The 26,817-nt window shown below is 42.5% G+C and overlaps 1 protein-coding gene across 1 annotated transcript in view; it reads right to left on the bottom strand.

Annotated features, from left to right (window-relative positions):
• irs1 (insulin receptor substrate 1) overlaps positions 1-22,246 on the bottom strand; it is a 54,200-nt gene extending 31,954 nt beyond the window's left edge. The window contains exon 1 of the mRNA XM_072255090.1: positions 18,648-22,246. Within this exon, the coding sequence (XP_072111191.1) occupies positions 18,648-21,903 (3,256 nt within the window). The 5' untranslated portion in view covers positions 21,904-22,246. The remainder of the gene's footprint in view (positions 1-18,647) is intronic.
• Between the last annotated feature and the right edge of the window lie 4,571 nt (positions 22,247-26,817).

Genomic DNA, 26,817 nt, shown 5'->3' with positions numbered 1-26,817 from the left:
ATTAAAGTAGTACGTACAGTGAACGGTCAGTGAGGGGTCGTAAGAGTACAAATACACAGCTCACTGAAAGCAGGAACACAAACAGGAGAGCAAGACGACAAGGTAGCAAAGAAAGCATTTGACGTGCCAGTCTTCAGTCAAGGCATTGAGTGTAGGAGTTGGGACATAATGTTGCAATTGTACAAGACGTTAGTGAGACCAATGTCTGTGTTTGGGTCTGGAATACTGTGTACAGTTTTAGAAAAGACACAAGACATGAATAGACTGAAAAAAGTGCAGAGAAGGTTTACAAGTATGCTGCCAAAACTCAAGACCTGAGTTATAGGGAGAGGTTGGGCAAGCTCTGACTACTTCTTGAAATACCGAAGATTGAAATACCTAAGATTGATTGATGACCTCAGAGGCACATACAATCACAAGGAGACTAAACGCACATAGTTCTTCTTTGGGGAAAAGACTAAAACTAGAGGGTATTGGTTTAAGTGGAGAGCTAAAACATTAAAAAGGGACCAGAAGATGGTACATATATGGAATCAACCAAAGAATGTGTTTGAATCAAGTATACAAAAGATACTTGGATAAGTTCTTCGAAAGGGTTTAGAAGGATATAGGCCAACACAGGCAGAAGAGACTACGTTACTCGGCACAATGCTGGCATGGAAAGTTGGACTGAAAGTTCAGTTGACATTTTGTATGATTCCACGTCATCAAAAACTTCTACAGATGTACAATGGAAGGCATTCTGACTGATTCAATCATGGCCTAATACAGAAGCTCCATCACAGGAACACTGGACTCAGCTAATTCCATCTGTTACATACTTCAAGGAGATCTTGTGAGAATGATGTAGTGGCCTTTTGGAGGTCACCTGATGTAATTTTCCCGCCGATGTGAGATCCCGTGATGACATGTTCACCATGCATTTGTAAGGGAAGACCTCAGATGATGCTGTTAGTTTTTAGTTTTCCAGCTAGAATGTTAGTCTGTCTCCGTTTCTGTTGCGTATTTATTTTATGACGCAGTTTCATTTTTGGAGCGGAGTGTTGCGTTCTGTTGCAGGGCATAATAGTGCTGGACTGGCAACTTTTGCTAGATGTGTTGATGTGCCTTTTTCCAGTAGTATTGGAGAGTGAAGACTTTATCGAAGTACAGGAGATGAAGGATTGAGAGAAGTCGGGAATGTTCGGCAATTTAATAAAGGATCGACCTTAGAGTCTTCGTTGAAGTAGTAACCTGCATCGAAGATAACTCTTGCCGAAAGAGCAAGGTAGTTCATGCAAGGTTCTCTCTAGAAGAAATTAAGGTCAGTTGTTTTAAGCCGTTTATTTCCTTCAGTGTGAATCCTTTGGACAGAACCAGCAGGAAAGTCGCGTCCATGAAAAAATCCTTCTCCAGAGAAGTCTCTCCCAATTGAATGTATAAATCTGTTGGACTTTCGAATTTACCATTTTAAGAACTGTATTTGACTTTACTGCTCTAAGAACCGTTTTCACATTTAACACTTTAAGAACCAGCGCCAAGTTACGATTTGTTGAACGGCTGCATAGCAGTTAACTTCCAGTTAAGGTTTTCGTTTGCTTTTTATTATTTATCCGTGTTTAATAAATGTTTGGTTGTTTTTATATAACCTGTCTCTTCTGATATTCATTGTTGCCAGTTACGTAACACATCACAGAGGTAGATCTCCGTCCATCAAGAGGGGATGTAACAGATGATATCCATCTCCAGGAACCCCCACCATCCAAGGCACTGCCATTTCTCAATGCTGCAATTAGGCAGGAAGTACAAGAGACTGAAAGACCAATCTTCAAAGTTCAAGAACAATCTCTCCCTCACTGCCATCGTGCTATTGAACCAATATGAAAAACTCTAACACTACCTCAAAGAATATATTGCTTTCTCCTGCTCTCTCACAACTTGCACTAATGTTATTATGCTTATTTTTAATGTGCAAGCTACGTACATGTTGGTCATGTTTGTAATGTACTATGCTAATGCATAAAATTCTAATGTTCATGGCATCTAACCCTTTGTTTGTATGCCTATGAAAATAACCAAACTTGAATTTGAGAATATCAACAGTTTGTGACAATGATGTTGTTGGCTCTTAGTAAATAGTACTGCAAGTTCACAGGGGAATAGGTTAAAGTGAATAAAAAACTGCAGTGAAATTAGAGGACAAGGGACTAGGAATTTTTAAGATAGGAGAAGAGGTCTTGTCAACAGAATTGGAGTTAAAGACATGTGCACAAAGATGAAGGTAGAAGCTCACACACATCAAGTTCTGAATCCATTTGTGTAAAGGGATGAAGACAGGTCACTGCTAAGGGCATTTTATTCAGAATTAGGAAATAGAAATACAAGAGGGACAGTGAAAACAATCCAAGGGGAAAGGCAAAGTAAGGAAGAGGATCCAGGGTTGGGCTCCTTGTCACTTGAAAGGAAAAAATGTCAGTTTATACGAATACTGAATGAGGTGAAGAATGAAGTGGAAAAGCAGACAAAGAAAGCTTTGAGAAGTTGAATCTTTGTTTTAAAGTTTCCTCAGACTTTTGAAAATTAATACATTGTAGGATCTGTAATACAGATGAAGGCAGGAAACCTACAGATAAATGCCCCACATTAACATTGTAGTAGCCGGTTTATATAAAATACAACATTTCTGCTGGGGCAAAAACAAACCCATTAATTCCAAGACAGACATCTTGGAATCACTATTATGGAAGATGTTAAAGTAGAAATGACAAAGCATCTTCTATTTTAGACAGAGGTTAAAGCCTTATATGGCATTATCTTATTAAACCTGTACAGTAATTTTTCAGGTGTATTGAAAAAGACAAAAAGGCTCAAGCTCAAGAACATAAGATTATACACCTGAGGTCCCAGAAAAGGAAAACCCACAATTGCATTGTCAGTTTTACAAAGAACTATGTGGAAAAAAAATCTTAACAGAAACTGACACACATAGCAGGTTCTATTGATATGGACTTAATATAGAAAGGTTTGTTCAATCTGGAAAAATAGATTCTTTGCCAAGCCAAGAATTGTTGGGGATACTGTGGGTTTCTGCAGTTGCTTTGTATTACATTGCTACTAAACTCACTATATATTACTTAGGAAATATTTACACGTTTAATAGCACAGACAACAATTAAACAGATGCTCCATTCCTGTAAACTTAAAGTTGAACAAAAAGGTTATCCATGGGAACTAATGCAAAATCTTGGACCTCACTCCCTTTGTACCCATATACACAGGTTTCTCCCAGGTGCTCTTGTTTTCTCCCACATCACCAAGGTGATCAAGATGCTTGATTAACTCCCTGCTATACAGTGTGGGCAGTTGAATCGGAGTGTTAAAGAGCCAGGGAAATAATTGACAGGATTGATAATGATGGAATTGCTCTACAGCCAACAGATTTAACAGGCCAAATGTTCTGCTATCTTGCCAGAAAATAAGAAATGTACAAGGATTGATGCTTCACCTGCTCAATCCAACAGCCATAAATGAAATCTGTAGGCTATTCCAATAAAACATTTTCATTCCACAATATATGCCACATCTGTCAAAGTAAATTTGTTATCCAAGTATATACATGTCACCCATGTACCACCTTGAGGTTCATTATAGGAAAGTATAAAATTCTGTAAAACAAAATACATGAAATCTGACAATCAACCAATGTGCAGAAGACAACAAGTTGTGCAAATATAAAAAAGTAGTACTGAGAATGTGAATTATAGAGTCCTTGGAAGTGTCTCTCTTGGTTCTGGCATCAGTTCAGGGTTGAGATAAGTGAAGTTAGCCACACTGGTTCAGGAGCCTGATGGTTGTAGAGTAATAACTGGTGTTGAAACTGGTGGTATGGGAATTAAAGCTTCTGTACATCCTGCCCAATGGTAGAAGTGAGAACAGAGCATTGATGGTGGACTACTTAAATGACGGATGTTATTTTCTTGTGGCAGCACTCCTTATAAATGTGCACAATGGTGGGGTGGGCTTTGCATGGAATGGATTGGGCTGTATCACCACTCTCTGTTGAAAGTCCATTTCTGTTTTGACAGAAGAGGGACAACATAGCTGCATAAATGGCCACATATTTCTCTGGAGCATTTTGAAATCTTTGCATAGGTTTCTAGCCAATATGCTAGAAAAAGATGTATTTTTCCCTATAAAAAAAATCCTGGGCAGCCAAGATGACAGGTTTTCCAGCGTAGAAAACACTAGCAGCTAAATAAAGTCTTCACCACATAAAAATTAACGGAAAGCTCAGCCCTAAGATGCAAATTTAATGAGTCACATTCCCCAGTAATCAACCTCATCACTGAAGCCTCCTTTTCTATAACTATTCTAAATGCCTGATCACTATGGATTCAATTTTGTTCCAACCTTTTAATTCTTACCTTTTTGAGAAGGTTGTATTTTGAGGCAGAGCGCATTACAGCACTACATTACTAACCTTTCGTGCTTCACACACCAACCCGCCCCCAAGTCCCCTGTGTGTTTGTACTGGCCTGCAACCAACACTCAACTCTGAGCCAAAGAAGGCTGGGAATCAAGTTGAAACAAGGACAGCAGCAACTGACTCCAAAAGCTCTGTGAAATCAGCAGATCCTGTGTTAGGATTTCAAACCAATAGCTGGTGCAGAAAACAAAATATCTCGAAAATGTGGTTTGAATTAATGAGACACAATATGTTTCTGCACAAGGCCTCCATCTCCAGAAACTTCCACATGTACAGTTCGTGAAACTCCACATTCAATACTCAGACCTGACTTGAATTCTGTTTTGGTGGAAAAAAGCAAAAGGAGACAAGCAATGACATAGAAGCTGCAGAGCAGGCTTCTGACAAAAAGAAAATCACACCAGCAGGTTGAATTCTGCTCAAAGGAGGCCAGAGAGTTTTAATCTTGGTCTATTTTTCCACAATACACAGAGACAGCATAAGCAATTATTAACCACCTGCTGGCCTCTAAGTGAATTGGAAAGTGGCAACTGTGAAATAGTTTTGGGGGTAGTCTCCTAGAGGGTAAAACAATTTTTCCTTCGAGATCCCAAAGAATACTACTGTCCTCCAGACTTAATAGGGGGGTCTCCTGCCTTCACAACAGCCACAGAAATTTATTGTGGGAAAACCCTGGTAACTACTTTCCTTGGTCATGGTCACTTTATTACTCAGGTTTGGTTAAAACTAATTTAGAAATTTGGAAGGTTAGCGGCATAACAGAGCATTTCTATAAATTGAATCCCTGTCTACTTTAAACTTGCAGCTTCACTTCAGAAATGGCCTGGTTCTGAGCAGATAATGCCTGTTTGTCAACTGGTTTCCATTCAGCAGTTAGCATTGCAATCAACCTCATTGTGAATAATGGCAAGCTGCTTCACAGAAGTAGAACACCAAGCCAATATGATGGTGAATTATCATTGTAGCTTAGCAATACAGTCAAACAGAGGTAGACAGCTAGCTGGCAGCCTCTCAAATATCACCCTTTACTTTTGTTTCTTCTCATACTCATTGCTACCACATCAAAGGCATCAGAACTTTCATTCCAATACAATACAACTAACGAACAGCCAGATCACAAAGATTGAAAATATGTAGGTTGTCACAAAATGCAGATAAATTCATATACAATGAAATAATAGATTTTTTGCTAATAAAGGCCAATACATCAAGTTGCCAATAGGAATTGAAATCTTTGTAATTTCCCTTCTGTATTCTTCTCCCCCACATTGTTACCACTTCACAGTCCTAATTAGAAGTCATGAATATAAAAGTATAGCAATTACCTTATCAGCTGTCAACAAAGAAAATAATACAGCAAGTATAGAATTAAACAACAGACTCAATGGGCCAAATGGCCTCGGGCTGCGCCTATATTTTATGGTCTTGGGTATCAGAATTATTCAATTTCCATTTTATATAGTTAAGCTAGGAATACAATTAAATTTGATATAAAGGCAAGTCTGATCATTTTATTAAGCTGTCATCCAAGCGATTCTGATGTCTGCCTGATAATATACCTTTACTAGTTTGTGAGGTAGTGCTCCTGATATGTAGACGAGGTTCGCAATACTGTGGCAATCATGCTCCTTCACCACACTAGGCCAAAGACTGCCTGAGGTGAGTGGGGGATTTTGCATTTCCTCAAGGGGACTTTGAGCACACATTTGAACCTTTTTCCGTCCTCCTGCTAACACTTTCCACGACACAGCTCAGATTAAACTGTTTGCTAAGGAAATCTAGTATTGAAGCAAATTAATGTGGCCTGCCCAATAAAGCTGAGGGTAACTAGTGTGCCAATGCTGAGGGTGCTGGTCTCACAAAAGATACTGGTGCATTTAACCTTCAGGCAAATTTGGCAGATTTCAGAGAGACATTGTTGATGGTCAATGTCTCAGATGCACATAGAAGGGCAGGGATTCTCAGGACAGTGCTGGTGAACCACAGCGACATTCTGCAGACTACATACAATATTAAGGGAAATAGTTTAAAATCAAGTTAAAGAACTACAGAGACTTCATGATCTTCTGAAGGACACAAGCAAGCAGGTATGAAGGTTGACACAAGGAAATCTGCAGATGCTGGAAATTCAAGCAACACACACAAAAAATGCTGGTGAACGCAGGCCAGGCAGCATCTATTGGAAGAGGTACAGTTGACAAGTCCTGACAAAGGGTCCCTGCCTGAAACATCAACTGTACCTATAGGTATGAAGATTCACTGCTATGGCCAGAAGTGAAGCATGGGGGAGGGTGGAGACTCCAAGTCAGGCTGAAACACCCAAGGAATAAGACCCCTTCTACCCAACATCTTTTTAGTGAATGTGCAGTCTCTGGAGAACAAAACTGAGGACCAAAGGGAAAGACTGCTGTATCAAAGGGAAACAAGAGATTGTTGTGTTGTATGTTCAACCAAGACATGGTTTACTCCCAGCACGCTAGATACTGCAATCAAACCACAGGTTTCTCAATTCATAGGATGGACCAAACTGCTGATTCAGAAAAGGCAAAAGGTGAAGATGTGTGTTTCAAGAAAAACTTTTGGTGGGGCTCTAATGTGGTAGTTTTGTTGAACGTGTTCCCCCGACCTTGAACACCTAGTGATCAAATATCAGTTTTATTTACCTAGGGAGTTCTTATTAATGATCCTCACCAGAGTTTACATACTAACAGCAGCCAACTATAATCAAGTGCTTGAGATACTACATGATGTCATCACCAAACAAGCAGTCCATCCTGACACATTTCAAATCATGTTTAGGGTCTTCAACCAGGCTTGTTTGAAGAAATCCCTGCCCAACTACCATCAGGGTATAACCTGTAGCACTAGAGGTCCCAACACACTAAAACACTTATACTAACACAAGAATGCCTACTATTCCATGCGCTAACCACATTTGGGAAATCTGATCACTTGGCTATCCTTCTCCTACCCAAATACAGCCAAAGAATAAAGAGTAAGGCTCCAGACATTAGGACAACAAAGAGGTGGCTGCAGATGGCAGAGGAGTGGCTAAGGGATTGCTTCAAGTCTGTTCACTTGGCCGTGTTCAAGGACATATCTGCGGATCTGAATGTATACCATAGCTATCGCTGACTTTATAAAAACATTTTTAAATGAGTGCGGCCCCACAAATTTATTCAGAGTCTTGCCAACCAGAAGCCCTGGATGAACCATGAGATCTGCAAAATGCTAAGGGTCAGATCAGAAGCATTCAAGTCTGGAGACTAAGAAAGTTACACAAGATTTAGGACCTATCTCCAGAAAGCCATCTCATGGGTGAAGTGGCAATTCTGGACTAAACTTGAATCAACGAAGGATGCTTAAAAGTTCTGGCAGGGCTTCACTTCTATATGAGCTCAATGCCTTCTATGGTTGACTTGACCGCCAAATCATGGAAGAACCATCACAAACTCCCACAGTGCCCAATGATCCTGTGATTTCAGTCTCCAATGTCAACATGTGAGCATCCTTCAGGTGGCTGAACCTACAAAAAGCAGCTGGTCCAGATGGAGTACCTGGCCAAGTACTAAAGATCTGTGCTGAGAATGTTTAGAGTGGGTGGTCATGAACCATATCAACTCATGCCCGAGAAACAACTTGGATCTATTCCAAATTGCCAACCAGTGCAACAACTGAATAGCAAAGATGAATACATCAGATGCTGTTTACAAACTACAGTTCAGCATTCAATGCTATCATAGTCTCAAAATTAATCGATAAGCTTCAAGACATTGGCCTCAATACCTCCTAGTGCAAATGGATCCGCGATTTCCTCACTCACAGATCCCACTTAGTTCAGATTGGTAACATCTCCACAATCTCCAACAGCACAGATGCACATGGCTGCCTGCATAGCCCCCTGCTCTACTCACATTACTCTACACACATAACTGTGTGGCTAAGCACAACTCCAATGTCATATTCAAGCTTGATGATGACATCACTGTCGTAGACCAAACCAAAGGTGGTGACGTATCAGCACATAGAGTGGAGACTGAAAATCTGGCTGTGTGGTGCCACAACAACAACAACCTCTCACTCAATGTCAACAAGAACCGAGGTGCTGACTATTAACTTCAAAACGGAAAAAAAAAGGTCCACAAGTCAGAGCATCAGAAGTGGAAGGGGGTCAGAAATTTTAAATTCCTTCATGTTATCATTTCAGAGGATCGGTCCTGGGCCCAGCATGCAAGTGCAATTATGAAGAAAGCACAGCAACACCTCTACTTCCTTAGAAGATTCAACATGACATCTAAACTTGGACAAACTTCTAAATATGTGTGGTGGAGAGTATATTGACTGGCTGCATCACAGCCTGATATGGAAACACTAATGCCCTTGAATGGAAAATCTACAAGAAGTTGTGGAAACAACCCAGCATATTGTGGGTAAAGCACTCGTCGCCATTCAGCACATCCACACAGAGCTTTGTCACAGTAAAGCAGCATCCATCAGGGACCCGTGTATGAGTCTGAGACTGCATCCTAGAGTTTGAAAGAATTTGGATTAACACTCTTTCAAAGTTCAATGGAGTAAGTGCTTTCCCTGGCTGAAGAGTCAGGGACCAGAGGTCAGAATAAAAGGATAAAGGATAAGCCATTTCAATCCTAAATGAGGAAGAATTTCTTCACTCAAGCAGTAGTAAGCCTTGTAAATCCCAACCCTGAAGGGCTGGAGGCTCAAAACTAAATTCCTTCAAATAAAAAAAAAATCAACTGATTTCTTGATATTAAGAAAATGAAGGGATTTGTGCAGGAATACTGAGAGGAGGTTGTTGCCTCATAGCAAAAGTGATGAGCCACCTCAAAACTGTTGATGGCTTACTCATCCTAAGTATGCACTTGTGCTAAGAGTTAATTTGAAATACTGAGAAATGTATCAAGGTCTCTGAATATCGTCACTTATGAACAAAGTAATGTGTTCTACAATCACTTTTAATGTACGGGTCACATATGTAATTGAGCCAACTGATATACACCAGTGAAAGTTGCTTTTCTAGAGAACAGCTGCACTGATTTATGATAAGCTTTTATGCATGAAACCTCCTAGAAGCCTCTCAATGGCTTGCATTTATTCAGTCATTGCAGTTTAAAAGTAAATATCCTTCAGTAAAACTTCATGATGAATACAAACACCAGGGTTGGCAGCTGGGGCTCTGTCACTGTGGGTTCGAGTCCCATTCCTCACACGGAGATCCAGCCAACAGTCCACTGTACGAATACAAATGTACTACACCTTCTTTAGAGCCATCCTTCAGGCAAGTCATTAAACCAAAACCACATCTGCTCTCAGACAGAAAGACTTGAAGTTTGAGTAGGACATATTTTATTCAAAAAGAAACCTTCAACTTTGCTAATTATGTTGCCCTCTGCAATCCTTGGATTAGCTATAATTACATTGACAGTTCCTCTCATACATTCCTTCTACACCCCCTTTTAGTTTATGTCTCATTACCATTCTCTTTTGTATTGCCCTTGAGAATGTGATTATAAACCAGGGGTTGTTTGTCACAGCACTGGGCAATAAGTGAATTACAGGTATAGATCAATGCAGGAACTAGTATTTTAAGTGTGAAATGCAGTTTCTTCGGCACTGATAAGGCCTCAAAACCCCACTCTCTTAAATTCAGCTACTCAGAGAGATCTTGTCTTCACCTTGAACTTGGTACACAATGGTAGGTAAGCTACAGCTTTAAATCCCTTCATGAATCCTGATGGTCCTGCCACAATTTCAAAACACAAGGTGACTGAATGAATCACAAACACTTAAAAAGCTTAATAAGACCCAGGATACAGCAGATGGACAGTCTCTTCAATGTTAATTTGATCATTGGTAATGCTATGATCTAGGTAAATTAAAACGATTTATACAGTTTCAGTGACGTTTCACTGCTTCTGGAAGCCCTGTGTCTCTTTAAACAGCCATAAAGTACCTCTGAAGTAAAACTGTAGCATCATAAATGCAAATACCTGCCTACATAGCACTGCAGCTGCACACAAACACTAAAGTGATAATCACCAGTTAATCTATTCTACTATCATAGATTGAAGCATACTGGGCAGAACACCATCTAACAAAGATATGTTGTATACCAACCAGTAAAAACAAAGTAACTGAGTGAAAGTGATCAACAACAACAAAAACAACGGGAATTCTGCAGATGCTGGAAATTCAAGCAACACACATCAAAGTTGCTGGTGAACGCAGCAGGCCAGGCAGCATCTCTAGGAAGAGGTACAGTCGACGTTTCGGGCCGAGACCCTTCGCCAGGACTAACTGAAGGAACAGTGAGTAAGGGATTTGAAAGTTGGAGGGGGAGGGGGAGATCCAAAATGATAGGAGAAGACAGGAGGGGGAGGGATGGAGCCAAGAGCTGGACAGGTGATTGGCAAAAGGGATACGAGAGGATCATGGGACAGGAGGTCCGGGAAGAAAGACAAAGGGGGGGGGGGGAACCCAGAGGATGGGCAAGAGGTATATTCAGAGGGACAGAGGGAGAAAAAGGAGAGTGAGAGAAAGAATGTGTGCATAAAAATAAGTAACAGATGGGGTACGAGGGGAAGGTGGGGCATTAGCGGAAGTTAGAGAAGTCGATGTTCATGCCATCAGGTTGGAGGCTACCCAGACGGAATATAAGGTGTTGTTCCTCCAACCTGAGTGTGGCTTCATCTTTACAGTAGAGGAGACCGTGGATAGACATGTCAGAATGGGAATGGGATGTGGAATTAAAATGTGTGGCCACTGGGAGATCCTGCTTTCTCTGGCGGACACAGCGTAGATGTTCAGCAAAGCGGTCTCCCAGTCTGCGTCGGGTCTCGCCAATATATAAAAGGCCACATCGGGAGCACCGGACGCAGTATATCACCCCAGTCGACTCACAAGTGAAGTGTTGCCTCACCTGGAAGGACTGTTTAGGGCCCTGAATGGTGGTAAGGGAGGAAGTGTAAGGGCATGTGTAGCACTTGTTCCGCTTACACGGATAAGTGCCAGGAGGGAGATCAGTGGGGAGGGATGGGGGGGACGATTGGACAAGGGAGTTGCGTAGGGAGCGATCCCTGCGGAATGCGGGGGGGGGGGGGAGGGAAAGATGTGCTTAGTGGTGGGATCCCGTTGGAGGTGGCCGAAGTTACGGAGAATAATATGTTGGACCCGGAGGCTGGTGGGGTGGTAGGTGAGGACCAGGGGAACCCTATTCCTTGTGGGGTGGCGGGAGGATGGAGTGAGAGCAGATGTACGTGAAATGGGGGAGATGCGTTTAAGAGCAGAGTTGATAGTGGAGGAAGAGAAGCCCCTTTCTTTAAAAAAAAAGGAAGACATCTCCCTCGTCCTAGAATGAAAAGCCTCGTCCTGAGAGCAGATGCGGCGGAGACGGAGGAATTGCGAGAAGGGGATGGCGTTTTTGCAAGAGACAGGGTGAGAAGACGAATAGTCCAGATAGCTGTGAGAGTCAGTAGGCTTATAGTAGACATCAGTGGATAAGCTGTCTCCAGAGGCAGAAAAATCTAGAAAGGGGAGAGAGGTGTCGAAAATGGACCAGGTAAACTTGAGGGCAGGGTGAAAGTTAGAGGCAAAGGTAATAAAGTCAATGAATTCTGCATGCGTGCAGGAAGCAGCGCCAATGCAGTCGTCGATGTAGCGAAGGAAAAGTGGGAGACAGATACCAGAATAGGCACGGAACATAGATTGTTCCACAAACCCAACAAAAAGGCAGGCATAGCTAGGACCCATACGGGTGCCCATAGCTACACCTTTAGTTTGGAGGAAGTGGGAGGAGCCAAAGGAGAAATTATTAAGAGTAAGGACTAATTCCGCTAGACGGAGCAGAGTGGTGGTAGAGGGGAACTGATTAGGTCTGGAATATTAAGAGTAAGGACTAATTCACTGAGTGAAAGTGATCTTCACTTATATCACTGACACACAACATGTTTTCCCCCACCCCCCTTTCAATTTCAACACTCTTCAAACACTGTACCCTGGAACCCAACCAACCTCAGACTCAGAGATTCATTTATTTATTCATTAGAACAGTGAAATACATTGCTTACATTAACAACCTATCATAACCTAAAGATGTGCTGGGGGCAGCCCAAAAGTGTCACTACACATTCCGGTGCCAACACTGCATGCCCCTGAGCACTTTCACTTTTCACTCTGCTTACCTATGTGGGCACAATCACTCTAATCCCCAGTGCCCAAATCCAGCCCACGTTTCTCAAGGTGCTTGATCTGGACATTTGATTCAACTCCCAATGCATCCTATATGCACATACAGACCAATTCTGGCTCTCAGAGATCTCACTTAAGAATCAGTGGGAGCTACCACTGACTCAGGAGGCAGGCACTGCAGAAAACAGATACAAGGTCTTATGCATTTCCAAAACAGCAGCAGAGAAGTTTGGACCAGCCATCCTGTGAAGTACTGGGGAACTCTTAGCTGGAGCACCGGCTGAGATATTTGTCAAGTCTCTGGAGAAGGACTTAAACCTGTAATATTATGATCCATACGGCTGATATTTTGATCCCACTTTCAAAGATTTTCCATCATGTAAAAAGATTAAGTATTTAAATTATAAAGTAATTTAAATAATCATGAATTTAATAAGGTAAATGCCAGCTAACTTTCAGTAGAGCTTGTGTCACACTGTGTGGCCCAAATAAATACCAGCAGAGAATCCACGAACTTTTAGAAAAGCTTCTGTGGTAAAAACCCATCTCAAAACAATGCCCTGTGAACTCAACTTGATGGTAGAAAACAGAACCTTCCAGTGGCCCCTCATCTCAAAACTAGCCAAACAATTACTTTCTAAATCAGATCAGGTCTGTTAGGCTCAGTAATGATGGATACTCCACAGGCACCCTGCTTCAAAAAGATGTGAGAAACCTGCTTTGAAAGACACAATGACATTCCTCCTCACCAGTTTCAGGCCCTGGGGCTTGTAGCAGCAGTCTCTTCTCAGAGACATTCCTTATCCAGTTCAAAGGCTCTGTAAGGCAGTTCCTCCACCAACTAAGCACCTGCTTTGAAAACATTTTCCTGCAGGGACTTGCTTGCTGTCAAGATTTTGATGTTGCACAAATGTTTGAAACCCAACTGCAAAACAAGTCCCATCATAATCAGCAAACCTGTTCTCAGTTATAATAAGGCACAGGATAAGAATTCACAAAATATAAAGCAGATGTAGCATGACAAGTCAGCATTATACATACTGGAGATGCTTGAGAAAAGAAAACTTTCTTTGCACATCCAAGTCTAAAAGGTTGCCAATTTTCTTTTACTCTCATTAGCAATAGATCCTCCTTCAGTAGTGCATGCCAAGGCTAGCTATATTTGCATAAACCTTTTGTGCAACAACTTGTCCAGGGGTACACTATCACACAACAGTCCTGCCGAAGGGTTCTGGCCCAAAATGTTGACTGTACTCTTTTCCATAGACGCTGCTTGGGACTGCCAGAGTTCCTCCAGCATTTTGTGTGTTGCTCAGATTTCCCGCACCTGCAGATTTTCTCTCGTTCGCTAATTCACAATAATGTACATTAGCAATAGAGAAGATACTGAAGTGCAAACTGAAGGGAGTATCATACAGGTATTTCATTCAGAGCACAGAGGAAGAAGTGCTAATGCAAAGGCATCAAACTACTCCAGGTTCCTAATCGGAAAAACAGTTCTGGCAGACCTCCCATAATGATCAGTCACATTCCACTTACTAGGTAACTCCACATCATTGTTAAAGTGGGGGGCAGAAACAGAAGTAAATGACCAAATCTCATGAAAAAGTTTCTGGAACTAGATTAATGCTCAAAACCTCTTGAATTTTCTTAAATAATTTTTCAAAGTATAGTCCTACCCACGCTTTATAAGCCATCAATATTTACCAACCAAGAGTCGTGCAAGTGTTAATACTTAGAAATGCAGCACACAATGTACCAGGTAAAAGCCACACCCAGTGGATACCAATTTCCAGTAATATTACAACCACTGCCACATAACTGCTTCCACACCAAAACAGGGTTCATACAATATCTCAGCCTCAGAAAACATAATACCTTCTACTTTTTTCCCCCAAAAGCCACTCTGTACTGCACTTTTTTTTTAAATCTGTCATTAACTGATTTAGAAGCCCATTTTCATTTTGACATCTTCAGCAGCTGTTTAAAGGATTTGTTTTTACTTTTATACAAAACAAAGACTGAAAAACTGTTTAAAGGTCCAAATCAGAAACATAAGTAAATGATTGAATCTCATGGAAAAGCATCTGGAACCAGATTCATCTCCATCCACTTACAAAAGTGTCTAATTGATCCCTGACCCCCACAATTTTCACTTATTGTGGAACAAAGAAAATAGGCTGATATAACACAGCTGGAAACATTTTCCTACAGAAGAAAATATGGTCAAACGTAGGGTTCACTGTTTTGAAAGGCGAATTCAGTTTTTTTCCCAACAGCTGAGTCTCACACCTATCAGAGTTGAGAATTGTCAGATTTATTTACAATTTTTTTTCACTTTTACTTCATTACTTAAATTTTTGCTGGTGTTAAAATTAAAATGGCAAGTCAGACACTCAGTTCAAATTAAGTTTGTGCTACATGTAGTTTTTTGATAAAAACATGGTCCCTGTATCATGGTAGACAACCAAGTACAGGAATACAGCAAGAGCACGATGGCAACAGTTTGCACTGCATAAAAGCAGTAACAGCTGATTAAATGTCAGCACCCAAATCATGGATCACCCAGGTTAATCTTCAAAAGCATTAAAGCTTTGGAAAGCTAGGGTTTGCACTTGCTGAGAAGTTGGTAGCTAAACATTGTACTCAAAAGCATGATCTCATTGAATTTAAAAAAACTGCTTTTCACTAAAAGAATGCAAGTGCAAGAAGACAAACCAAAGGGTGGGGCAAAGGTGAGGTACACAATGAGTATGAAAATAGACAAATAGATGGCTTCTGCAATACATACAATCACAAAAAGCATGCCCCTTGAACTTAAATTCCCTCTTTCAAATTAAAGACACACCCTTAAAAGGAATTCAGATAATTTCAGGAATGCATATGTGACTATCAAATGGCATGCCCCAAGTAGTCCAGTTAAAATACACAACAATAAAAGCTGAATGGAAGGTGCTCAATGAAGAGGTCTTCTTAAAGAGTTTAGCTGACAAAGCTGTACACCCATGAAGGGGCAACTGAAGTGAGTGCCAGAATGCCTTCGTGAACAAGCTGCGTTTTCATACACACACTTAGAAAATAGTATCAAAATTGCTGTGCAAATAGACATGAGAGCCTGCAATTTCCTCAGACTGTACCTTGAACCAAAACCATATGAGAAAAGGTATCACAAATCAGCATTGTAATGGATAGGATACAAGGAACATTGAGAAAAGAAACTCCATTGATTCTCACGGTGCAGAACGGAATGCAACCTATGCAAGACTTTTTTTTCCCCTAAGAAGTGATTTTCAGAATGAAGTAAACAGATCATTTCCTTTCAACTTCTCTGGCAATGATTTGCATTCCAATCAGCCTCTGTGGTTAAAACAAGCAATCAATAAGTGACACAGTCATAAAATGGTGCAACTCATGCTTTACTACTGTAACATCAGATTTGCTAACGCTGCTGCCAAGTCCAGAAAGATTCACAAATGCACAAAGCTCACAACCATGTCATTGCATTTTTAAAAATATAAACTGAAAATAAAACTGGACCTTACACATGAAATAAATCCACAAAAATATATGAGGTACCCAACTATGGTTACCGTGCTCCAGGCCCTGGACAATCTGGATCGTCCATTCAACATGGATTATGTTTGCAAAATAATTTCTACTCAGTGATGTACCCAATGGTACATTAATTGAATCCCATATAGATTTAAAATATTCTTCACATTTTCACATTGTATCTTTTTGTACTTTATAAAATTCCAAAAAGAGCTTTCCTTGAAAACTTGAAGCCAGAGAAAGACATCCAATATCTTCCTCTGACACAATGCAACATACAGTTTGGTTCATTATATTGTTTCATATGCTTCAAAGTCTTACCAATCACAAGACAGAAGCAGAGCAAATGTCACTACCATTAAATACACAAGCCACATGCTATACACATTATTTTTTGAGATACAATGCAAAATATGCCCTTCCCGTTGCATTGCCCAGCAACCCCATATTTAACCCTAGCATAACTACAGGACAATTAACAATGACCAATCTACTAAATGGTACATCTTTTAAACTGTGGCAGGAAACCCACATATTCCACGAAGAGGATGTACAGACTGTTACAGATGCCCCAACAATATGAAAGGTTTTAAGCTAAAATAACAATCTGCAAAATAATTATGGGAGATAAAAAAAATCAACTCTTGCTGAACAATGCTGTTTATGAATATATCATTATCTCTGCAGCATGACCAGAGAAAAGCCATACCTTATGCCCTTGACAAGCTGAAATAAATCACTGTTTGGCATTAACAATCCACATTTTGCAGCTCAATACAATTTGCTTCTTCATTTTGAGAGAGATTTACTCAGAGCAAGTTATATTTGTATGAAAACAGTCTCTGCTCACTAATTTCTACAAGTATTTACAATAACATTTTATTACAAATAATCAAGAAAATGGCTATTTGAAGGAAGTACTTGCTTCCTCTTTTCTGCCCTCCCCATCTTCACATTCCAACCCCCATTAACTCCTTCGAACACTTGCAATTACTGTACCTCAATGCTATTCTACAGTACCTAGTAAACATGCACCACTAACTTTACTAACTCTCCATTCACCCCCAGTCCAGACTGCCGTAGAATGCATCCTACAGAGTCCTTAAAATGTCAGTATAATATACTAGACTTCTTCACAATTAGCAACCTGTCTCATAAAATGTAATATACCTGTACTTCACAGAAATACATCTTGGAAATTTTCCAGAAGATGTATGATTTACTCTACAAGAATTTCAACTCCGACCCTGATTCCTGTTTTCAATGATACATTCTTGAAGGCTCTCCTCCTCCTTCGTGCACAGCATCAGAGAAACACATGGATTCAGGAAATTATTCTTAATTCACATTTGTTGAACTAACAGAAGCCTTATTTTGCTAGAGAACTGCTGCTTCAGTTGTCAAAAGGGTTAAGTGACGTGCTCTTGTGGTGAAGTAACAGTCTGCCAAACCATGAAGGCAGATTAGTGGCTCCACAGATTTCTCCAAAATATTCAATAAAATGTTGCAGCCATTTCACTATTTTTATAAGCATGATAGAAGGAAAGCTACAAGGTTCTACTGTGCTCCTGCCAAGTCACAGGAAGTGACGCTTAGATCACTTGGGTCTCGCTTTCTAATGATCAAAACCGCTTGAAGCTCCGCATGTTAACTCAGTAGTGCTGACCGTGTATCTAAATTGACAAGTGTTCTGGTCTCTCATAGGTTGTTCCCCATTCCCCTACGATGCCAGGGATTCCATAATAGCAACTCTAACTGGAATTGACCAATTCAAAACCAGCTTTTGCTGAGCACTAAAAATTCCATAGGCAGACCTAATTGGGAAAATACATATGCCTCTCAATTGCAAAACATTTTGTGTAACCAAGGCAACTATTTCTTGAGGTTCACTTTTCCCCGGCTCAACTTGGAAGGTCTGAACACAAGTACAAAGCATAAAATTTGAGAGAAAAAAATTCAATGTTGACAGAACTGCTTTATTATTTGTCTAACTAAATGGGGATCAACATTTATTGACAGATAATAGAGTAAATAATTTCTGAGAATTTTCCACATACACGACTAACTTCCAACCCTACAGCCGATGTGGAAATTTTCATACAGGCCAAACGGGGTTAATTCCCAAGGATCGACCCTGGTAATTCAGTGAAATATTTAAATTTGACTCTATTCGCCCAATGATTTCAATCATCTGTATTTACAATCATCTATTAGCCAACCAAGAATGTAAATGCTTTTGTATTTTCAAACAGAAAACTTTAAAACAAAAAGCAGCTCTAGCAATTAACTTAACTGCAATCATTTAAAGAAAAACATGTTTTGTAGTCATTAGTAAAGTGATCAGAGAAACTAAAAAAAATCACATTTAAATTAGGGGAAACATAATTCCAAGTATCTATTAGAATTCACTTAGTGCTTTTACCTTCCCTTTCTGCAGGCTTGTTTATTTCATCTGGCTTCTGGAAGGTGATGCTTGCATACGAATTCAGATCATCATCACTCTTACCACCACCAGAGGTACTTCCTTGAAGCTGATGAGGGGTTACATGTTGAGAGGAGGGCCATTCTTTGTTAAAGTCATTTAGCAAATCTAAATCGATGTAGTTCATACCATTTTTACAATCATTCTGCACTGTGACATCATTTGACTGATCTTTGGAACTTAAAGCCAGAGAATCTCCTGGTTTGTTAAGCCACACATTCTCAAAAGATACCGAACTATGTCGTTTAATGTGGTCAACGCAAGAAAGTGTCATGCCAGCTACACTGGCTGTGGAAGTGAAAGTCTCTGAACTATGTCTTCTTCTACCTTGAGGATCAACTCGGATGACTTTGGCACCTTGGTTCCGATTAGGGGCAAGATTAAGCACAGTAAAGGCACTCCTTCCTGAAATCTGGTCCATTAGAGGACCAGGTACTGCATCAGAAACGGTGTTCAATGAGCTCACTTCTGCCTGAGGTAGAACGGAAATAGAAGGTACTACACCTTCACCAACTGTCATCTCTGAATAGTTACTTACTGGCGGTTCTAGTAAGTCTGAGCAGGTGGCAGCTAGCTGCATGGTAACGTAATCACCATTTCCCTGCCCTCTATTCTTCCTGCAAGTGCTGGAAGCGCAGCTGGCTGCAGACCTGGTGACACCCGCAGTAGATTTTGGTATGCCAGAAAACTTGTGTGCCTCAGTTCTTAAGTCCATATTCATATATTCTGACATAGACTGCCTTTGCTGAACAAGTTTCCCTGCACCTGAAGAGGGTCCAACAAGAGACAATGAACGAGAAGAATAGGTTTTGTCACTGAAGTCAATATTTACATACTCTCCTGGGCTCTTTGGCTCTGGTGGAAGTGGATGCTCTCGTGCTCTGGGCAAAGTGCTCGCTTTAGTGTTATCAAGCGATAGCCTCGTGGGCCGTACAAGTTTACCTTTCATTGGTACGTACAAGTCATTTTTAACAGGGTTAACTGCATGATGCCCACCATCTTGCCCCCCTAAACTATCACTACTTGTAGATGAAGAAGAATCCTCAGCATATAAAAGACGACCTGAATTTACAGCGATTCTTAAAGGGGACTCCTCGCTTTTTCGATGCACATGTTTGAAGGAACGAGGCAACGAGAAATAGGAACAAACTGGTTTATGAGACTCCTCAACTGGATTGAAGAAACAGTCTGGTGGTGTGCTTGTGGTTGAGCAACCTGCAGGAGACATATTTATATAGTCACTAACTGATAGTTTTCCCTCATTACTTTCAACGGACAACTTAGAATTCCCTCCATTGGTCCAAATTTTTCCATAGCTCACGTTTTCCGGAGAGCAGCTACCGCTGGGTGACATCATCATATACCCATCTTTTCGTGAATGTTGGCGTGGATTAATAATCTGCTGTGGAGCAGAAACACTTTTGGGACTCATTGGCATGTAGTCACTTTTATTAGGCACAGGAGCCACTCCTGGTGACATTGGCATATATCCATCATCCATCTGGCTGAAACGCCTACCAGCTGGGTGAAGGTCCAAGCATTCCTCAGGGTAAGAATGAGTAGGTACGAAAGCTGAGTTTTTACAGGTGGACAAATGTCCCCCTGGGTAACATGGTGTCATCTCTGTGTATTCCTCAAACAAAGCAGTGGAAGATTGAGAAGAGGTCTTTTGGTGCATCACAGTGGGTGGCGATGTGCCTGACGAATGAGCCCTCTTCCTAAATCCTTTATCCGAATCTGCATCATCTAATTTAGTAGAAGCCCACCTCTGAGTACCCCTGTTGTGGCAATTTGGAATCAGATTCGAATGCTTCCCCATAGAGATGTAGTTATTTAACTCCTGTTCCTCCCTTGCAGGAGGAGTGTGTCCCAAAGAATCGGGAGTGACGCTTCTGTAGGAGTTCCTGAAATCACACGGACTGGATCCGTACTCATCCGATGAAATAAACCCACCATCGCTCGGTGATCCAGAGATGGAAGCGCTGGATCGCCTGGGGAAAAGGCTATCGGAAGTGGATCCGTGGCCACTTGTGCTACTTGACGATAAACTGACCGGGCTGGTGGCCGAAGGCGAGTAGTGGGTCGACGGCATGGGGATGGACCTGCTGTGATTGAGAGGGGGGTGCAGCCTGCAGCCGCCTCGGTGGCGCTGGGAATGTGTCCGGGCGGCACTGGGACTCACGGGACTGCCGTCCACCGAGGCCGGTCTCGACATGGTGCCCTCGCCGTCGCTGGAAGCTCGCACCCGAAACGAATGATGCTTGCCGGTGGCGGGCGAGGTGGCCGTAATGCTCTCGGTGCGCGACCGGCGGCTCAAGCCCACCTGGCTGGGAGGTGGGTTGTTGAGGTGCCGACGGAGGGGCACCGAGATGGGGTTGGAGCTGGACGATGACTGGCTCTTGCTACGCGGTCGGAACTCCTCGCTCATGGCCTTCATCGCCTCCAGGATGGTTTCGTGCATGTTCTGGGCCACCACCGAGTCGTCCACTTGCATCCAGAACTCGCCGGGGCCCGTCACCGCCGACCTGCCCACCTCGATGAAGAAGAAGTTCTCCGAGTGCCCGCAGCGGCGGATGTTCATCAGCTGCAAGACCACGGCCGCCGCCTCCGAGTTCAGCTTCACCAGGCTGATGGTCTTGCTGGTCAGGCACAGCCGGTAAATCCCCACCAGGTTCTTGGTGTGTCCCAGACCCTTGGGCTTCAGCACCACCTGCCACACTTCTTTGAAAGCCGGCCCGGGACTCACCTCGCCGTAGGTGTCCTCAACCGCCGCCGAGCCGCCGGGGTGGGCGGCCGAGCCAGCCGCAGCCTCCCGTTCCTCACCGGTCAGCTTGCCCTTGCTGTGCAGCTCCAGCAGCGCCTGGTACCAGCTGTCCTGCTCGCTCTCGCAGTCGGCGGCCATGGCCAAGTACTCGTCCTTGGTGTAGAGGGCCACCAGGTACTTGTTCTTCGAGTCGGCCCTCTTGTTGATGTTGAAGCAGCTCTCCAGGTGTACGGACCGCTTCGGCGCGCTCGCCTTGTGCCTCCATTTCTTCTCGTTCTCGTAGTAGTCCAGTCTCGCCGGGCCCAGTTCACTGGGCGCCCGCAGCACGAAGAATCTCTTGTGCATGCTCTTGGGCTTCCTCAAGTAGCCCACTTTCCTCACGTCCGAGAAGCCGTCAGTGCCGGGTGAGTTGGGCTCGGGCGGACTCGCCATTTGCTCGGAGTCCGGGCGAGCTGGCCCGGCTGGACACACTATCAGGATTCAGTAAATAAATTAAAACAATTACAAACAGCAAGCTGGAGGCTTGAGGGGGTGTGAGGGCGAGTACTACACCGACTGGTTTCCCCCGGCAAAATAAAACACCTCCAACCACTCGGGATTACTTTTCACTTTTTTTTAAAGCTCCCACCCCTTACTCTCTCTCTCTCCAATTAAATGTAAAATTATTTTTCCGCCTCCGAGAGGGAACCACAACAAGCGCGCAGCCCGCCCGATGTGAGTAACCCTTCCTCGCTCCCGCGCTGTCGGCTGTCCGCGCGCACCGCGATTGACAACTCAACTTCGGGGGTGCGCGCGTGCGCGCACCCGCCCGCCCTGCTATTGAGGAGAGAAGGGGGGCGCGGCACCCCTGCGAGCGCGCTTACGGGCTCTTACGCCCAGCCAACCGTCTGCCCGGGTGCCCCCCCCCACCCGCCTCTTACACCTTCCCCTCCCATGGCCGTCGACGATTGGCCAGCTGCCCCCCTTGTTTACGTTCTATTTCGGAATGTTGTCGCGTTCGCCCCCCCCCCAGCACCGCCCTCCTTCACGCGGACGAGCTGCCAATCATCCCCAGCCTATTGCTCGCTCGCCGTCGCCTCCTTCGACCCTCCCCTCCTTCTGCAGACGCCCCCGCCTTTTGGTTCGGTGGATGCGTATCGTAGTAAGGTGCACCCGCCATTCATTATCATTGATATTGCCAAGGCTAGAAGAAGGTCCCAGCATTGCAATTTCAAATTATAGTGTATTTTTGTGGTAGTATGTGCTGCATTTTCCCTCCTCTGTCCTTGATAAGAGTGATAGGAAGCAAATTTTAGACACATCTGAAATAAATAAACTAATCCACATGCAGTTGTCAGCGGAACCACCATGCGATTTAGATAAAAGTCCTTAAATTCACATCATAAGTTCGTAATATTATTAAATCCCCGGAGAAATAGCAATGCTGCAAGTTTGTGATGCAGAACTGCGGGGTTAGGATTCAAATCCCAACCTCCGCATTCTGCTCTGCATTGCACATTACCCCAGGTGCTGTCACGATGTTCTTGCCGCTTTCAAATGGAAAACAACACGTTATCTCGTAATGTTTGAACTGTTCCGTAATTACAACTGCCCTATCACGAAACCACATGAAAAAAGACAAGCGAATGCGTTTTCAAATTAAATTACAGCGCTCTCCTTTGATTGGGGAAAGAGATGCAGTTATATAAATTAATTAACCGACAATGTTTAACCAACCGCCGTAAAACAAGATACAGACAGACAATGTTTAATAATTGAGAAATTCATAGCACAACGATATAGGGACCACATGTTTAGTCGGTCCGAGAATTGTAAACATCTGCGTTGACTTGCAGGAATCCCTGGTTTATTCTGCTTGATGGCTAATTTACGGCGAGCTTATAACACAACGATTATTTTAAAACTTTCTGAAATATTGGTGCAAATTGTATATTTTAAATTGCCGCTTTGAAAGAAAAGAAATGCCAGCGCGTTATAATTCTCGCGCTCCATATTATTGGCGACTGCATCCAGATTGAGGAAGAAACGTTGCTGAGAGAATATAATTTCAACCCGTTTCCATTTTGCGGCTTGTCAAGTGTTGCAGAACCGTACTTTCCACTGTGTTGCTGTTGAGGTGCAAAGCTACCGTGCTGGCACCACTCTACTGCCACCTACTGAGTGCCATAAAATGTCAGACTGGGAGGAAACAATGGCAATTACTTGTACCTGGGCTGGACGCTGGAATGTAAAGTACCAATGTACAAAATACAAAAAAAAATCATTTCTATATCCCAGGTCATACAGATATGTAAATCCGATTGCTCTACATACTCGTGTTCCTAAATCATTGGAGTTTTGGCTATTGAAATTAATGTTCACACAATACCGTCAAATCTGCTCGAACTATTTGCAAAGCTGAGTATTTCATCGTGTGTGTGGGGCTTCGCAGAATTAATATAAATCAGTTCAAAATTTAAATTAAAATATAGTTTTTTAAGTTATTTTAACGTCATTACCATCATAGTACAATTTTGTAATTCTCTTGAGATCATGGGCAGCAGTGGTTGAAAGTGCATATCACCTTCATATCTGGGCAATTATGGGTGTCCAAAAATTTCCACTCTTGCCAGCACTATCTGCATCATGAGAGTAAGTCAAAAATAACTTTATATCTGAATTTCAGCCCACATCTGCCTTGCTCCTATCTATGGTTTTACTGGATTTGGTTTCTACACCTTCTCTGCATAAAAACTGAATGCAAATAAGAGTTGTTACCCAGAGAATTATTGGAAATCATTAAATATAAATATTTCTAAAAAGGTCCAAGTACTGTAAGACAAATACAATCAAATTAATGACACACAAATCATTTTAAAGATAAAGACTTCAACAGAATTCATTTGAAACAGGTTGCAAAGCATTATTTTTATTTATGATAGTAAAAAGATTGCACAGCAGAGACTTTAATGTCAATTAATAATAGAATTGAAATCTAAATCTGGTTTCCTGAACAATCTGTTTCTTTAAGTACTGTCAAGGTTAGAGAGCAGCAGAACCACAAACAAAGAGATTCAACTAAACAAAAATCGACACTCAGCTGACTAAATCATTTAAATAAAGTTTGAATAAATATCTGTACAGAGATAACTTTGATATTAATGCTGATAGGGCACATTGGAACAATAAGAAACGAAATGTGCTTTGCAGTGAACATGAATGAAAACCAGTGACGATATAGGGCAACCCATTCAAAATGCTGGAGGAACTCAGTAGGTCAGGCAGCATCTATGGAGAGGAATAAACAGTTGACGTTTTGGGCCGAGACGCTTCATTAGGATTGATAAGGAAGGGGGAAGAAGCCAGAATAAGAAGGTGGGGGAGGGGAGGGGAGGGGAGGGGTACCGCTGTCTGGTGATAGGTGAGACCAGGTGAGGGGGAAGGGGAAGGACTGAAGAAGCTGGGAAGCTTATAGATGGAAGATGTAAAGCACAGAAGAGGAAGGAATCTGATAGGAGAGGACAGTGGAGCATGAAGAAAGAGAAGGGGGAGGGGCACCAGAGGGAGATGATGAGCTGGGGGGGGGGGAGGGAGCAGTGACAGGGGAACCAAATTGGAAAGAGAGAGAAGAGGGCGGATGGAGAAATTAAAGGAAGTTAGAGAAGTCATGCCATCAGGTTGGAGGCTACCCAGACAGAATATGAGGTGTTGTTCCTCCAACCTGAGTGTGGCCTCTTTTTTAAAGAGTTGTAAATTTGAAGTAATCTTCTGAAATTATATTGATCGCTCCTGGGAATCCAGCGGAAGTTTTATTTTCTTTGATGTTTATCTATGGTAGTTTAACTCCTATAAGTGGATTTTATAGAGTAAATAGTCTTGTTGGGATGAATGAGTATATTGTTTAATATTTTAGTAACTTCTCTTTAGCCATGTAGCTAGTTGTTGCTTTAAGTAATGTTAATAATGGACATTTATTATTTTACAGTACTTTTGCTTGAAGTGTACAGAGATCATAATGGCATTGTATAAAAATAGGACTAGTACAGTCAGTGTATTGTTCATCCATCATTGACGTCGATGAGGACCTCGACACCATAATGATGGTGTCAAGACTAGCGCGTGATTTGGATTTAAGTGAGGGAGAGTTGCGCAGCGTCAGCCTCACTCTCTCTTCCCAATTCCCATCTGGGTCCGGTGGCAAGACAGAGTCCAGACGGCTGGAGATGGGACTAGGCGCAGTGGATGACCAGGACATCTTCTGTGTCTTGTCCTGCTCTACACATTCCACGACGCTTGCAGAGACCGCCTTCTTGACCGTTGGACCTTCAATTGGTCTCGTCCGTTCAGTCCGCCGGAGTCTGTCTTCACATGCTGGGATAGACAACTCCCTATCTCACCGAGGGTTTGAGACCCGTCGGCTACCCTCACCTGGTTTAGCCGGCTTGTCGAAGCCGTTGCTTGGGGTGTGGCCGCTGTCGCATGCAAACAGCTACGGGGAGCCACAGGTGAGAGCTGAGTGCCAGGTGGGGACCAAAGGTGGACTAACCGCCTTGAAAAGGACGCGACATGTTCCCCCACCAGAGGTGCTACCCCTCCCTGACACCCCATACACCCTCAGTCACCCACAGTCAGTGTAAATGGGTGGTTACTGATCAACATGGAGTCAGTAGGCTGAGGACCTATTATCATGAAGTATCTTTCTATGATAAGTCTGTCTGTTGATTAAGAAATAAATTGGAACAATCCTCCCCACCATCTGGGACATCTTCAAGAGATGTTGGCTCAAGAAGGCAGCACTTATCACAAAGGACTCTTACCATCCGCGACAGGCCTGCTTTCCATTACTACCATCAGGGAGAAGGTACAGGAGCCTGAAGACCTACACTCAATCATTTAGGAACAGCTTCTCTCCTCTGCTGTCATTTTTTACTACAGATCATGAATCTTCTTTTTCCAACTATTTAGTTATTTAGTTTTTCACTGAACCTCGATACATGTGACAACAAAAAGGCCCAATTCTGATTCTGAACCGGTGAGAGTATTGCTTGGGCAGTTCTGAACTGAACTCAGTGGGAAAAATTGTTTGGCATGCTGTCTAGATAGATCATCCCAAACATAAGCACATCAAGGCGATACAAAAAGTAAAGCAAAAACGGAATGCAGGATAAAGTGTCACAGTTACGGAGAGAGGGCAGTGCAGCTAGACAAATAAGGTGCAAGGGTCACAATGAGTTAGACTCAGAGATCTAGAGTTCATTCATCCTATCGTACAGGAGATCCATTTAAGAGTTTTATAACAGTGGAACAAAAGCTGCCCCTGCTCCTGGTGGTATGTCTTCTGCCCAATGGAAAGGGGGAGAAGAGAGA

Source organism: Mobula birostris, chromosome 4 (genome assembly GCF_030028105.1).
Source record: "Mobula birostris isolate sMobBir1 chromosome 4, sMobBir1.hap1, whole genome shotgun sequence".
NCBI lineage: Eukaryota > Metazoa > Chordata > Chondrichthyes > Myliobatiformes > Myliobatidae > Mobula > Mobula birostris.
This window is presented reverse-complemented; position numbering and strand designations above follow the sequence as displayed.